Source organism: Carlito syrichta, unplaced genomic scaffold, assembly GCF_000164805.1.
Source record: "Carlito syrichta isolate Samal-C Ts95f unplaced genomic scaffold, Tarsius_syrichta-2.0.1 Scaffold303297, whole genome shotgun sequence".
NCBI classification, from domain to species: domain Eukaryota; kingdom Metazoa; phylum Chordata; class Mammalia; order Primates; family Tarsiidae; genus Carlito; species Carlito syrichta.
The window spans coordinates 313894-330262 of record NW_007247393.1 but is presented as its reverse complement, the minus strand read 5'-3'; the positions used below and the strand labels follow the sequence as shown (position 1 = coordinate 330262).

The window sequence follows — 16369 nt, the reverse complement described above, 5'->3', positions numbered from 1 at the left end:
CATGTCTCCTCTTTCAGTGGGTAATAGTCTCATCATATTCCTTTATAGTTACTAAATTTCTGATCCAACAGGTAATGTTTCTAGCTGCCAAAGTTAGTTATAGTCCTGTTGCATATCTGTCTCAGGTTCTGGGGTCAGTAGAAGAATTTAGGGTCTTTGTGAATACATGTGAGGGCAGTTGTCTCATAATGAAGGCTGGGTATGGATATCCATGAAGTTATTTCAACATTGACAAAGAAGGTTAAGTGGCAACTATAGAAAGAGATGGTACTGGAGTCAGAAGACTGATCAGAAGACTTGAGTCCAATCTTGGCCCTGTTTTTCCAAAGCTCATGAACATTGTCATCTTCAACTTTAAATTTAGGAAGCTTTAAAAAAAATGACTTGAAATTGGTACATTACTTTCTTTTCTATTTCAGAGTATTAAGATAGAGGAGTAATGCTTATATTTACGAATAAAAAAACCACGGCATTGCTGGTATGATGAAATGGAGTCTTTCATGTATTACTGACAATAGACCGTAGATGGCCTATGCCTTTTCTATGTTTGCAATATTCTGTGTTCAGACAGTGTAAGTCAGAACTCATTGAAAGAACTTTAAGGGATCCTTTAGAAACATTTTTACTTGATTTCAGGAAGCTAATCGTGTACCTTAGCAGTTTGTGTTTTTTGATTTTTGTTTTTTGTTTTAAATCAAACTCTTGTTGTTGTCATGCAGGGCTTAAAAGAATAGTTTATCTGCTGACTGGGAAATGTAGTTGAAGAATGAGGCATATTTAAGAAGAGTGGATTAGTTTCATTATACTGATAAAGCCACAAATTCAAAAGAGAGGTGGTCATCCAGGTTCCCACTCCCCAAATATTTTCGTATCATAAAATTTAGATGACTTATGAGGGAGACCCAAAAAAACGCGGAATTCAGTTTTGGAGGGTGGGCCCCTTGTAGTACACTCAAAATTTGTTCCTTTGGCTCAAATGGTCAACCAAAGTTTTTAACTGGAACTTCTGAGAAGGTTCAGGGAATGTCCTAAGTTGTGGCAAACAGGTGACTACTTCTTCCACCATGACAGTGCACCTGCCCATACTACTAAGTTGAGTGTTTGGCAGTTTTAGATTAAACATGGCATGACCCCTATGACCCATTCTCCCTATTCACCTGATCTCACCCTGATCAGGAGAAACTTTTTTTGTTTCTCCTGATGAAAAGTATCCCCAAAGGCAAACGTTTTGCTGATGTGGACTAGGTGAAACAAAAAAACGGCAGAAGCACTAAAAGGCATCAAAATTGATAAGTTCAGACACAGTTTTGGGCAGTGGAAAGAGCATCTCGATAGGTGTACTCCATCAAATGGAGAGGACTTTGAAGGTGACTGAAGTTTAAATACGTAAGAGTAAATACATACTTTTTAATAAATAAATTCTGGGGTTTTTTGGGTCCCCCCTCATATTTTGGAATATATTTTAAACCGTATAGTTTTAACTAAAGTATCTTGCTGAGTGTGTTGCTTATTTTTTACAATTAAAAAACAACTAAAATCAAATAGTAAATAGTTTATTGGTTAGTACACAGTTTCATTGGTAGTAATTAATAGGAGACAGCGAAAAGTCAAAAGTACAAATGCTTGCTAATCATCAGAAAATCTTTGGCCATTAGGGCTGTCACGTAAAAATCCAAAATCACTGAGAGGCCAAATCTGTAAAATCAAAATGTGGTTGAAGACAATTAATGATAGTAATGTTAACATCACAGTTCCTTTTTCTATTCATCCCTTTTATCTGTGCTAGATAATTAAACACTTTCTCTTTGCCAATCAAGAATAAAATGTTCTGCATCAAAATCAGATTTTAGAAAATAAACTTGTATGTGTACACGTGTTTAAACCCTACAGTTTGGAACATCCAAACATATAAGACACTGTATGTGTGTGGCATGTGTATATATGTATGAATATATGTGCGTCTGTGTTTTACTACCCTCAAGAGTGAAGTGTACACCTTTACCTTACAGTGTTTCGGTTCCAAGTACTCAAATATGGCACCTGGATACATGTAAAGAATCCTGCAAATTATCCAGCAGCGTGTGTCTGCTCCTTTCCTCACTGTTTGTAATGGAAAGGAGGGGCCCATGAAAGCTGTAATAACCTTCCCTAAGAGTCATGCGTTCACCGTAACCAAATGAGTCCATGACTCGCTGTGCCTAGCTGCACCATCCCTGCATCACAGGCAGTGTGAACTGGCCTGCTCTTCTGCTCTCAGTTACTAAGACATGCCTGGGATATGAATATGGCTGTAAAAGTTGTACAAGAGAGAATCAGATTTCAAATTAAACTTTTCTTGGCCTACAGCTAAGGTGGTGGTGAATGTTACTCTTATCTCTGTGGGACTGGGGGAATGTTTTGTATACAACTGTTAAGTAAAAGCCAGCAGGTGTATAAGATGTAGTTGGTGTGACAGTTAAGTCCACTGACAGCCTGAAGATTTCAAAGTTCATTCCTAGAGAATTTGTTTTTTCCAGCTCAGAAAATAAAGGCTACATTTTAAGTGGAAAACAGTACCTTAAAGAAGATCCGTCCTCTTATCAGTCCGTATGGAATAGGTCCATAGTACCTGGAATCTGTGGAATTCTGCAGATTATCACCTTCTAACCAAACATGACCAGTTGGCACCTAGGATCAGAGAAGAAAAGCAGCACCTTTAAAAAAGAATAATGCCTAATTTGGGTACTGTAATTAAAACGCATGTCATTTAGAGGCATGGGAAAATGTCCTAAGGTTCTCTCTATAAAATACATACAGATCCGAAGATTTGCATTTTTCTTTTATTTCTTGTTTCATACGCTAACTAACTAGAAATCAGAGGTTTCAGTTTTTAAAAAGACCTATCTTTTTTTGGTCGTACGGCTCCCAAACATTAATTTGTTATACAAACCCCAAACTGAGGTTCTAAGAGATCAAAACAGTGTGACAGGGTCATTAATTTAATAGACTTCAAAAGAGGTCATTAGGATGCGGACTGAAAATGTGCCCTTGTGTCTCAGTAGCAGCATAAGCAGGGCAGCCACTCACTCATCTACATCCTGGGGCCAACAGCAAGGCCAGATCTATTAGAATGCTCGTGATGAACTGAATGGTAATTGGTTGTGACATCAATTACAAATAATCTCATCATTTTATTGGAGTGGGCTTGTCAGAATTCTAATTAAGATCCCTGTTCTGCTTTTGTATGGGCCATATCTTCAGTGCATTATACTTCAATAATGACCATGAAGAACCAGAAGGACCTATTATAAAATCATCAGTTGTAAAATTAATGATGGTGACCTTCCACAAGATGAAAAGACCCTATGCTCCTATATGTCCTATGTAGAAACTGGTAAATAACTTAAATTTTAGATTTTAATTCCGTGACAATAAGCATATTTAGAATAGAACACATTACTTTAAAAAAGCCTTTGCAATGAGACCTATTTGCCCACTGATGTCCATTCAATATAAACTTAAAACAATTATTCTCCAACAAGTCATTAAAATTACTTTTTAAAATTTTTTATTAAACAGTTTTGTTACCCAAGAAAAGTGAATTATTGACCAACCTAAGTGATATATCTATGGGGAATGAATTTATTATTGCTATTCTTTTGACTAGCTTTTACTTGCAAAACTTACATGTAGAAACATATTCCTATTGGGTTTAATAAGACTACAGAGTATATATTTTTAAAGTCACAATTACTTTCTTGAAAAATAAATGTATATAAGAATGTAAAATTTCAATTTGCACTTTACATAGAGATTCTAAGATTCTGGAATGTCTTATGTAGAAATATTTGCCAAAAACCTTCATGTTAACTCTGCATTTAGATACACTTAAATGTTAAATCTATTTGTAGGAAGAGGATATAAAATTACTGAAAGGAGGCCGGGCCCGGTGGCTCACGCCTGTCATCCCAGCACTTTGGGAGGCCAAGGTGAGAGAACTGCCTGAGCCCACAGGTTCAAGACCAGCCCAGGCAACTTGGTGGGACTTCATCTCTACAGTAAATTAAAAAATTATCTGGGCGTGGTGGCACGTGCTTGTAGTTCAGTCACTTGGAAGGCTGAGGCAAAAGGATCGCCTGAGCCCAGCAGGTCGAGGCTGTGGTGGCCATGAGTCTGCCTCTGCACTCCAGCCTGGGCGACAGAGACTCCACCTCAAAAAAAAAAAAGAAAAAAATTACTGAAAGGATATGAGACAGTAGTAGTATAAGACCACTCACTTATATTAGTGGACTGGGTTATCAGTCCTAGGGCCAACCACAAGGCTACTTCCCCCCTAAATAAATAGTCTTGTGTGCATGAAGCTAAGACCACTCCAGTGGAAAAAATGAGTGTCTCAGGCCATAAATAAAAAGAACAAAATAGTGAACTTGGGAAAGCTATTGTAATGAACATATTCTGAAGTGTTACTCTGAAAGAAACTGTAGGTGAAGATCTTTCATGTTTAAATTTCCATAGTTTCTTTTTAAGATGTGTGTTCCTGAATTCTAAGCATAGGCAATACATATGGGACACAGTAAAAGCTAAAGGTAAACGTTCTACAAATTAATAGGGCAGCATACTAACATGCTGGGAGCCATGCCTCTGCCCATGCCATTGACTGTAAACCAGGAGCATGAAGCTTTCCCCAACCGGCCGATCCACAACTGCTTGGAGCACTCACCATAGAAAGGTGGCCTGCTTAACGGGATGGTGACATCTTTCCCTGCTTGGTTTTTCTGTCTTTACAGTGTTAGAAGAATCCACCAGACAGTAATGTGATGATTTTAATTCATTTGTTGAGTGTTAATTACTTTTATTACCATTGTTATTAGATTTGCCAATCTGCTTGGTGAAAAATGGTATCTTCGTGTCTTCACTGGCTTTTGTCTTATTAGTGAGGCTGAATCTCTTTTCATACATTTAAAAGACATAACCCCGTTTCTGTAATGTCTTTTTGTGCATCTTTTGCCATCTGTCTATTGGGTTGATGATCTCTTTAAATATTAGGGAGATGAGCCCTTTGTGATACAAACGGCCAACATTCCCAGTTTGTCATTTCTCCCATCAATCTTTGCTGTTATGTCTTCTGAATTTTGAATCATAGAAAGGCTTTCAGTTTCATTTTTTACATTTAACCATTCATGTGGACTGCATCCTGACAGATGGTATAACGTTTGAGATGCTTTCAATGTTTACACACTGAATGGCTAACTTAGTACCTTGGTGGTATTTTTCTTTGTGTTTGGCTGTTGGCGAAGGAGAGCATTACTCTCTATATGCTGCTGACTGTCTCATCTCAGGTGAACAGTCTGTACCTACTTGTGCATGCACTGTTGTGGTCTGGGACCTCAATCGTCTTATTTGCAAATATTTCCCCAGCCCACTTTTGTCTTTTTATATTTATTCTGTCCCACAAAGTTTTGGTTTTTTATGTTAAACTTTTATCTTTATACCTTTATGCTTCTTTTTTCATGATTTTAATTCTTTAAGCACCTAAGCTGAAACTGGAACTCAAAAATTTGCTGGTGATTAAATATTTATACGTAGAAATTCTTTGAAAGCACAGTGATAACTGTCACTAGCTAGGTCACATTAATGGCAGTTATGATCTGAGATTCTTTCACATTAGTGAAATAAAATGAAGTATTTTATCTGGGGTAATAAAATAAACAACTACAGAAAGGAATGTTCTAAAATAAACCCAGAATGTATCACCAGGAGCCTTTCTTTTGATACTGAAAATAACCTGTGAAGTACTGAATTTGACATTTAGCTGAGGGAAAAGAAACAGGTTCAAATATGGTCCCAAGCATTTTGGATAAGAGATAATCTATTCAATAGATATTTAGATAGAGATTAGACAGATAATTGGTAGGTTGGCAACAGTGACTTTTGATTTTAAGATCCACACTTAGAGGTTTTCCTGTTTCTAGAGAAGTTTTTGATAGATTAAAAGTAACATCAGTGATAAGGCTATTTCCTTGATTAGTGTACTTGACATGAAACACCAGTCTGTGAGATACACAGATGATCTCTTTACTGTAAATGGATGCATGGCCCTTAGCACGTGTGGGTTTTTCATAAGTAGGATTACCAGGTCACATTATCTGAGCCTTTCTTTTCCCTCAACTAAATGTCAAATTCAGTACTTCCCAGGTTATTTTCAGCATCAAACGAAAGGCTCCTGGTTCTCCAGCACTTAGTATTATCAGTTTTTAAAATTTTTGTTGTTCTAGTAATTGAAGTAATTGTGGTTTTAATTTACACTTTTCTGATGAAAGCATTTTTTCCTTGTGGCTACTAGTTTTGTGAAGTGTCTATTAAATTATTTTGGCCATTTTCAAAATAAGTTATCTTCTTCTTTGTAAGAGTCTGTTATTGACCATGGGTATGAGTCCTTTGACAAAGATTACAAATATTTTCTCCCGGTCTGTGAATTTTAATTTTCTAAATGAATTTTTGGCAAGCAAAAGTTTCTAGTGTTGTTGATGTTCGATTCGTAATTCTTTTCCTATTACATTTCATGCTTTTTGTGTCCCAGGAAATCTTTACGTGTCCCCCAAATCATGAACATGTTACTTCTAATTTTGGTTTTAACTTTATGTTTAGGTTGTATGATCCATTTTGAGACAACTTGTGGGCATGATGTGAGGGAGTTTTGTCTGTTTTTGTTCCTTTATTCCTCTTTTCTTCTGGGCTGTTTTTCAAATTCCACCTTATTTCTTCTTTTGGAAAACTGAATATACACCTTTATCTTGAAGTTTTTGTTCCAGGGTTTCCAATGTGCATCTTTAATCACAGTCTACTTTCTTTGCTGTTACCACTCCTTCACATGCTGTGCCACTTCACGTAAGGTAAGAATTTTACAACACTACAAGTATTTCCATGCCCATCGGTAAATAGTGAACTCTAGACTGACTGTTTTTCACCCAACACTTAAAATATTTCATTTCTTTGTCTTCTATCTTACTGCTTCTTACAACAGATCAGCAGGAGTTCTTTGTCCTCATGTTATCTATATCGTGTTTTTCACTGGCTGCTTTTAAGATTTTTTTCTTTGTCACTGGCTCTTTGCAGTTTGATCATAATGTTCCTTGGTTTGATTTTCTTTATATTTATTAGGCCAGAACTTCTTTCTGAACTTCTTGGATCTCTGGTTTATAGTTTTGATCAAATCTGGGGAAAACAAAACAAAAAAACCACATCTCCTTCTTTTCCATCCACTACACTGGGGCTTCCATAACATGTAAATTAGTTTCTAATGTCTGTCCTATGGGTTTTTGAGGGTATTTTTTTTTAAGCCAGACTTTCTTTTTCTCTAGTTTGCATAATTTTCACTGCAATGCCTTCAAATTCAGTGATCTTTTCTTTTATAGTTTCTAATCTACTGTAAAGACTATAGAATGTATTTCTTAAGCTCTAGAAATTTCATTTGGTTCTTTCTTATATTTACAATTTCTTTCTTTATTATGTTCATCTTTTACTCTAGATCCTTGAAACTATTTCAGAGTGCTTGTCTGCTAATTCTATAATTTGTCATTTCTGGGTCTGTTTAACTGATTTACTTCTGCTATGGGTTATATTTTCCTGCTTCACATATCTAGTAATTTGTGACTAAGCTAGACATTCATTTGTTGAGTAGATTTTGTTGTCTGTTTTCACAGAGTGCTGAATGTTGAGGGGGGGCTGTCTAGTTTTTTAGGAGGCAGTTAAATTAGCTGCATATCACCTCATTCCTTTTTATCCTTGTTGCTAAGCCTGTTAGGCTGGGTCTGTATCTCACATTTTGTGTCAATTGCTGCTTTAGCCTTCCTACCAAGGCTTGGTCCTTCCAGAGTCTTTATGGTATGCTCTCTCCATACTGGCTGGTTAGAACGCAAATGCTTTCGGGGCCATGTGAGCTCTGGGACTTGATTGGCTTGCAACTCTCCAGTAGTCCTTCTTTGCCCAGTCTCTAACCTTCACCATAAGCAGGCACAATGTAGCATTCAGCCCAAAGCCAAGGGAAAATATACTTCTGTAGATTTCCATAGATCTCTCTGTGGCTGTTTCCTCCATGGGAGTCTGATCCATAAATTCCAACTACTTAAGAATCCCTCTACCCTAATCTTTGTCCCCCGCTTCAGCAAGACCACCTGCGCTCTCCTTGAATTTTCTCCCATTGACTATAGTCTGAGACAGAAGCTGGGGCAAGTTATAGGCTTATGTAACTCAGGGATCAGTTCAGAACTGCCTACTGTGCAATGTATTCAAATAGTTGTTTCATGTATTTTGTCCCAGTGTCTCATTATTTACAGCAGGAAGGCAAGTCCACACTCCTTACTCTGTCATTGCCAGAGCAGATGTTCCAATTGCCTAATTTTAAAAGTCCTGTTAGCCTATGTCATAACAATATGATGAGAATCATTTTGGCCATGACTCATATTTTGGATGTCTGGAGTATACTTTGGAGTGGACTTTGGAGTACACTTTGGAGTACACTGTGGTGTACACCCTGTATCCCCTTCAGTGGCATCCCCTGAATGTTTTTGTTTTACTCTCTATCAAAATCTCTTGAAAAGATTTGCCAAACTCAGCATGCATAAATGTAAAAAAAATTGTTTTATAAATTTCAAAATGTTATGATGAGCAAGTATTCTTCAGATAACTCACAGTATACGTATGTATGTATACACACTGAGGCATATGTGTGTGTGTCTTAAAATGCAAAATGCTGAACCCTCTCAGTGATTTTTGTACTTTTTAAAAAGGGAACACTGTCCTTCATGATGCAGGTTAGGAAAAGCTTTGTTGAATTTTTTTTTTTTTAAGTTTTTTTGTCTTTGGTAGTACAGAAAGAGAGTGCCCAACTTCGAATTCATGCAGCAGGACATGCGCCCTTGTGGAGTACAAGCGAATCACTGCAATCACCAGCAACAACACCATCAGCAACTCTCCCTCCAGGTGACTGGAATGCGAGTCTAGCCAGGAGCATCTTCACTTAAACATTCAGTACAACACGTTGGGTTTGTGTCCAAAATGCAACACCTGACTTTTCTGGTAAGAAAGAGAACAACCATTTCCTTGTGGACTCAAATCTACTAGATAAACCTACAGATGACCACTACATTGTACATTCAAACCGGCGAAGAGAAAAAAGAATTCTAGAGCAATATTATGATATGAACAGGACAGAATGGTAGAGTACAATTTACTTTTAAAAAGCTTTGATAACTTTACAACGAATGCTGAAAAGCACTCCAATAAACACATTTATAACAAAAGTTTTGCAAATGACCAGAAATGGAAATCCCTCATTCTATGTTTTTGTTTATTACTTCTCTTAATCACAGTTCTTAAGTTAGATTACTTTTTATGTGCTTGTAAATCTGCCATGCCATCTTGAATGAATGTGCAAAACTGAATATGTTTTCAATGTATGTGACAGAAATTGTTTTTACTTTTGCTCAAACCTGAATTGTCCCTGTGTCTCCAATATAACTAGCTTCTAAAGCGTACAAAGAATCCCGTAATCATTCTTGTTTTTCCTTTCGACGTCAGAGGTTTGCTTCCTGAGCTAAAATAGCCCTAATCTCAGGGCTGGACAAAGCATCCCGCCTCTGGTTCTGGCTGTATTTCCCCAGGTCTGGTTAAGTACCTCCTTTTCAGTAAAGCAACAAATGTAATTGCCTCATGGCCTGCGGGTGTCCCCTTAACAAAAGCAGCTTTGTCAGGCAACCCACAGGTGTTACCTTTCTTTATTTAAGTGAAATCTGATGGAAGAGTTCACAATATCAAATAACACATTTGCTAAACTGTAATCAAACTCATTTATTTGATTAAGCAAAGAACATCTAATTAAGAAAAGTTCTTGCCTAGAATTAGAGTACAAGAAAAAAAAGTTCTGACTAAAAAGTAAGATATTTGGATGTTTGACCTTTCAAAAGTTTCAGAAAATGGAATATCCTAGGAACAGTTGATTTTAATGAGCCCTTGATTTGCTACATATTTATAATTCATGACTAGTTATGATAGGGTTTTCTTCAAAATGACTGCAAATAAAAAGGAAACAACAGTCACTAAACATAACAAAAGTCGTAGAGGCAAGGCAAAGAACAGCATTCCTGGAAGCCTCTTTTTACATGATTATTTTTGCTTTCCTTGTAACGTGTAGGAAAGAGAGGCCCACGTGTTTTAGGAATGCAGTCACATAAAGCCTTTTGGTTTCTTTTTGGTAAAAGCAGATGGGAGTGATGTATCAACAACCCTCCAGTCTTAAAAGCATTTCACTTTGCACAGGCACTTCAAAGATTTTGTTTTGTGTCTAAGGGAATTATCAGTGAAATATAAAATGCACATTTTCATTGCCCAGGAAAAGTCTGTATGTTGAATGTACAAGATGTCATTTTAGTCCAACAATTAATACCCATACAATTGTTTTTTTATGTTACTATATTCCAAGTAAGCAGAATCAAGAAAAATTACTGTCCCCACTGTGTGGCTAATGTACCTTCTGCTTAATCATGACTTACACAACCAAAATGCAGCCACAGTACGACCCTTTGCACACAACTACTGGAGAGAATATTTGGAAAATGAAGTGATTCATTAATATTGCCCTAAAAAATCCCATAAAATCCAGTATTTGTTTGACCCACATAACAGCAAAATGAGAAACACCTTCAGTAAATAGAGTTTACCCTTTCTAGAATGCAAGCAAAAATTGTAAACAAAAACACCTATCTCAGGTGAAGAATTCAGTCCTCTGGGGTCTAATCATCAGAAAACCTTTTAGAACACGAAGGTCAGAAAACATTAATCTTTAATTTTTTAAAAATGGGAGTGTCTTACATGCCAGTTCTGGGTGTCTCTGAACACAAGCTTGAGGGCAGTTCCACTTAACTCGTTTTCACTGACATTCCTTGCCCCAACTCTGCGCCCACATTCTGTTTCTGAGTTCATTAAGGCAGGGACGTCTCAGTGCTGAGGGAAATGTATCCATGCTAGACGCACAAGAGACCACAGCTGAAGGGCCGGGCAAGTCTCACAGCTGAAGGGAGGGCAGGACACTGCTTATCTTCCGGGGAGCTCTTTATGGGCAGCCCAGCTCTTTTTCTCCCTGTTGGCATTCTGCCTTATTCCATCCTATCTGATCACTCCTGGGGACTGTTGCTGCCCTTCCCTACTTACAAATGGTGCCACCATGGGTTCACAACTAGTCATCACCCGCCTTGGTCTACCCTAGCATGGTGCTGGCCCTCAAGTAAGGCGGCACCTACTGCCCAGGCCTGAGGGGGTGGGAAGGGCACTCGGCTAAGCAATGGCCCCTTGGTCCTGAGCCCGCTAAGCTGACGCATGCTGCGTGCCACGCGCCTGGGGCTGGGCGGGCGTCAAGCTTAGTCTAAGACTGGACCGTGCCCCTTCATCTTCTCCCCAAGCACACAGCACTGCCCTCGAGCCTGAACAATCGTCTCTGGTGGGCTATTTGAGACTGTGGCTCAAGACACGGTGCACAGAGTCACAGTCCTGAGCTCCAGGTGCCGCTCCAGCCTGGGCGCGTTATTTAAACCTTATCCAGACAATGAGACTACCAAATCCCTTACAGAAATAGTGTGAGTGCCAAATGCCGGGACACACGAGGCTGCCGGCACCCAGGAACACTCCACAAGAGCACACGCAGTGGCTGGCACGCACCACACCCCCTGGCATGTCCATGTTCCTGCTTTCCTGAGCCATCTGTCCAGCCTTCGCAAAGTGGACTGTGCTTTGCTGTTTTGTTTCTGGTTACTTCCTTTTGCACTGTGTTCAATTATATAGCTCTGGTGCCACCCGAGTGCCAATATAATTTAAAATGTACATTAATTGTGATTAAGTGCCATATCAATTGTATCAATTGATTTAGTGAAATTCAGTCTTCAAGATCAAATCATTCTAGGTGAACAGGAACAAAGGCTAATATTTTTCTTCTTTCATCAGGCATCTTCAGAGAGTGATTCTTATTAAATACCATGTGCTCAGGCCTTTCCTCATGAAGCTTCCACTTCTTCAGAGCCATCTCCCAACCAGGCAAGACAGAGAAAGGAGAGAGCTGGGACAGAAGCCAGTATCCGGGCCTTTCTGTCCAAGCCACCCCGTACTGTTGTCCTGGTCTTCTGGGACCCATGACTTCTTTTTTGTTCTACTTGCTAATACCACATTAGGTAGCATTTTATATTCTCATTCTGTATGTCTGCACTTTCACTTTAATACACAGCCTGACCTACATGCTTGGTCTCATTCTGGAAGAGGAGCCGGACTTGCTGCAACACAGGGTATTCCAGAGTGTTCTCGTCTGAGTAGCTGGCCAGTCGGATGCACACCGAGCACAACATGTCTAGTATGTTTCCACTGCCAGTTTTATTCCTGGCACTTCACCTCATTCTTCCCCCAAATCCAGACTCATCCCTCTTCAGATGTCTTTCTCCAGGAGAACCTCTGGCTCTTTCCAATCTCCTGTCGCCACTCTGCATAACTGCTTCACAAGAAGACTGGCTAGAAAATCAGACCTACATCTGAGATGGTATTAGCAAGAGAAGCCCACCAGTAGACGAGAGACCCCCAACTCAAAAGAGAAATGATTACGGTGAAGTAATGGCTCTTTATGTGCTCGATGTTACCAGCACATTTTTAAAAGGCATTGTTGTGTGTTTTTCTTTGACAGACACTTCTCCCACTTTTTTCTATCAAGATACAATTCTAATGTTCCAAACCCTGCAAGTTATTTTCTTTTTGAGTTGGAGTCTCACTCTGTCACCCAGACTGGAGTGCAGTGGCCGCTCCCGGCCACCGCAGCCTCGACCTGCTGGGCTCCAGCGATCCTTCCACCTTAGCCTTCCGAGTAGCCGGAATTACAGGCATGCGCTACCACGCCCGGCTGATTTTTTGATTTATTGTAGAGATGAGGTCTCGCCAAGTTGCCCATGCGGGTCTCAAACCCGCGGGTTCAGGCAGTTCACTCCCAAAGGCACGGGATTACAGGCTGAGCCCCTGAGCCCGGCTCCTGCAAATTATTTAGAATAAAATCTAGCCTCTTGAATACAAAACTACAGTGAGGCAGGCAGATGACGGATGCCATTTTCTGTGTACAGAGAGGAGCTAAAGATCTTTAACAAGGGAGTGCGCCCGGGGCTGCGAGCACCAGATATTGTTCTAAGCGATCGTGAAAACATGCTGTGGACACCAAGTCAGGGATGGTGGTGCATTCAGGTGTCACTCTGGGAAGGCAGGGTTTCTTTCTACCAACTGTTCTACTGAACTGAATTGCGTGGTGTTCACTGAAAACGCAGCCTATCTTGGGCTGAATAGGAGCCATCCACACTGGCCCAGAATTGCACACATCTCCACTTCCGACTGATGTCTCTCTCTGCACCCCCTTTCTGTCCCCTCCCCCACTGCAGAAGCTAACTCGGTGTCATGTTTAAGCCCTTCATTCCCTTTCTTCCAGCACCCCCTGGGTTGTGATGCACCTTCATCTTTCCCTCATCTCAGTTCTGAGTCACTAACTCAGTCAGGTTTCCCTCTCAGCCTGTTGCTCCCTGCCCCCGGGCTCCTCTGCTCCCCACCATCCTACTAGTCCACACTAGTTGCAGGGCAGCCTTTTAAATACTAACCCTGGAAATGTTATTCCGCTGCTCAAGACGTTTTTATTTTTAGGGACTGGATCTCACTATGTTGCCCAGGCTGGGCTCAAGCAATCTTCCTGCCTCAGCCTCCCAAGCAACTGGGACTGCCATGCCTGGCTTCTACCTTTCACTCTGGTCTCTCATTCCTACAGCCCCACCTGCTGCATACTCCATGCACCGGAACTCGGACTTTTGGCAGTTTCCCGCCAGTACAATGCCACACTCTCTTTTCAGAAGCCGCTGCCTGCTTTGGTTAACTCCTGCAGATTCTTTCAACGTCAACTCAGCTTTCACCTCCCATTCAGGAACAATCCCACCTACCCTGGTCTGGAGAAGCACCCTGAGTCTTATCATGACACCCTGTACGTAATCATCTTGCACCATGCCTTGCCATGCTTTGCTCCTCCAACTTGACTGCAAGCTCCCAAAGCCACATTGTCCAGTACAGCAGCCACTAGGCACACGTGCAGTCCGTCTATGTTTTACGCACATATAAAATCAAGACTGTAGTTTCTCAGACACACTAGTCACACCTGCAGGCCAGCTATGTTTTACACACGTACAAAATTGAGAATGCAGACACACCAGCCACATTTCCTATGCTCAACAGCCACATGTGCCTGGTGGCTACCGCACTGGACAGCACAGACAGAAAGCATTTCCATCATTTCAGAGAGCTCTACCAGCACTGCTAGGGGCAGAATCTTCATCTACCCTGACATGGCACTGGCCTGCAAGGAAGAGCTCAATAAATGTGGAATGGACACATGCATAAATAAAGACGGTTGAGAGGAGAATATAGCAAATGTTGCCCACCCCCGGGCCTCCTGAATGCCAGGTAAGCCCTCTCTCCCAAGCTCCCTTCTGTCCCGCCTCCCAATTCCCCTGGTCCGGCCACTCCTGAGGCTGCCTGTTAGGAAGAAGTGTGAGTGCTGGGATGGGACTGGGGGTCAGAAGTCCTTGTCCGCCTGGGTCCCTGCACCTCTTCTGACTTTCCTTACATTGGGAAGTCAGGTCAAATTTCAAGTCCCTTCAGATGACAGAGGGTTTCTCTACTCTGCTGGTTTAGAGATTCATACGCAACGTGACTGAAGGAGATGAGGTCTTATGTTGCATCCTAGAATTTTAAATGACTCCCTGACAGCGGTAAGCACTTTGCTGAATACTGCTTGGCTGCCTTCCCTGTTGGCGCTGCACGTATTTCATGAGGATGCAGGCACTAGGTATGCTGAGCTAAGTGGTTTGTACATTTTTTAAAGTATTTATGAAAATTCTAATCCAAGAGGAAAACACTCTCGTGTCTGAGCTGGCATTGTTAATTTTTGTCATGCCATTTTTTGGCCAATGTAATACCTTCAATCATCTTACTCCCTGCAGACCTCCTTTTACATCAGTGATTCCTCTTTGCCATTCTTGCTCTAGGTGGGCAATGGTTAGGTATAGTGAGAACAGTTTTATGGGCTAAGATGAAGCTGTCCAAAAATCCTGCCCAATTTTAATTACTCAAAGTGGTAACCTAAGAGCTTCATGCAGTGGTTTCTTCCAGAAAACAGAAGCACATATCTCACTGAGTCAACAGCAGCTTCTTCAGCAGACCTCCTAAAGATGGTTGTCTAGATTAGGAAGCTGCACGATGTCCGGCGCATACTTTTTTTTACCACCAGCAGTGTCTGGAGTCTGGTTCAGATGCTCATTCTGAACAGCGGCATCACAATGTCAGTCGTTCTTGTTTTCTCCCAATTGCTTTTAGGCAACTTTAACGTATAAAAGGCTCAGATAACTTGCAGATAAAATATTTACATTTTACTGAACAGCATCTTGCCTTTCCAGAGTTGCACCAATGGCACTGACTTTCTAACTTGGAGTGGCTAAAATATTTTCAGGTGAGCAACGCACATGAAATTCGGGACAACCTGCTACTCTTTCAGGAAAAATGTTGATCTTCACATATACATCTTTTCAAACAAAGATAAATAAAATGTATCACTACAAAATAAAGTTCTTATAAACTATACATTATTGTGAAACTAAGCTCAAGTTATTCTGAAATGTTTAGAGAACATGTCAGAGAATACTTAAGTTGAGAGGCCTCAAAGATGATTCTTGAGTGTTAAAAACACCTCAGACTTGCAAACAGTAGGTCTAATTTATCTTCAACGCTGTGTTAGCTATAGGATGAAAAAGTCACGTCATCTCCGCCTGGAACTTCACTTTAGTCATAGAGCAAACATATTTCCTCTACATCAGCTGCAATCAAGGCATTAGCCGTGCGCCATGACTGATCACCCTGGGAGCCGTTGCTGAGAAATGGATGTGTGGCTCAGGTTTTTATCACTATCATCTGCAAAACAGGTCCCTCGTTTAGATATCCTAGTTGTAATAAGTGACATTATTAGGTAGTTCTTCTATTTGAATGACATAGGATTTCGAATATCAGCAGCTTATAATACACACGCCCTTTCACTCTGATGACTCCTCTCCCTCCAGAGAAGTACTTTTTTCTGTTTATAGTACAAGTGGTAATAGAAGACCAGATGGTTGTGACTTTTAGCTAAGGCAAATGACATTTAAACAAACAGAAAAACAGCATTAGGATATTCAGGGATTTGAACTATAACCTAAATACACAGTACACATGAAAGTAATGCTAGTGCTAACTATATAATGTGACCATTTGTAATGCTAATTAGTGAGATTTTTTTTAAGGTTGT

General features: G+C 40.3%; 1 protein-coding gene across 5 annotated transcripts in view; it reads right to left on the bottom strand.

The window, feature by feature from the left end:
* Window positions 1-1537: 1537 nt before the first annotated feature.
* Window positions 1538-16369, bottom strand: part of IMMP1L (inner mitochondrial membrane peptidase subunit 1) — a 74014-nt gene continuing 59182 nt past the window's right edge. For all 5 annotated transcript variants that reach the window (XM_008058329.1, XM_008058331.1, XM_008058330.2 and 2 more), the window contains 2 exons: window positions 2557-2667; window positions 1538-1695 (listed from right to left, as the gene is read on the bottom strand). In XM_008058329.1, coding sequence (XP_008056520.1) covers window positions 1627-1695; window positions 2557-2667 — 180 coding nt within the window. In that variant the 3' untranslated portion in view covers window positions 1538-1626. The remainder of the gene's footprint in view (window positions 1696-2556; window positions 2668-16369) is intronic.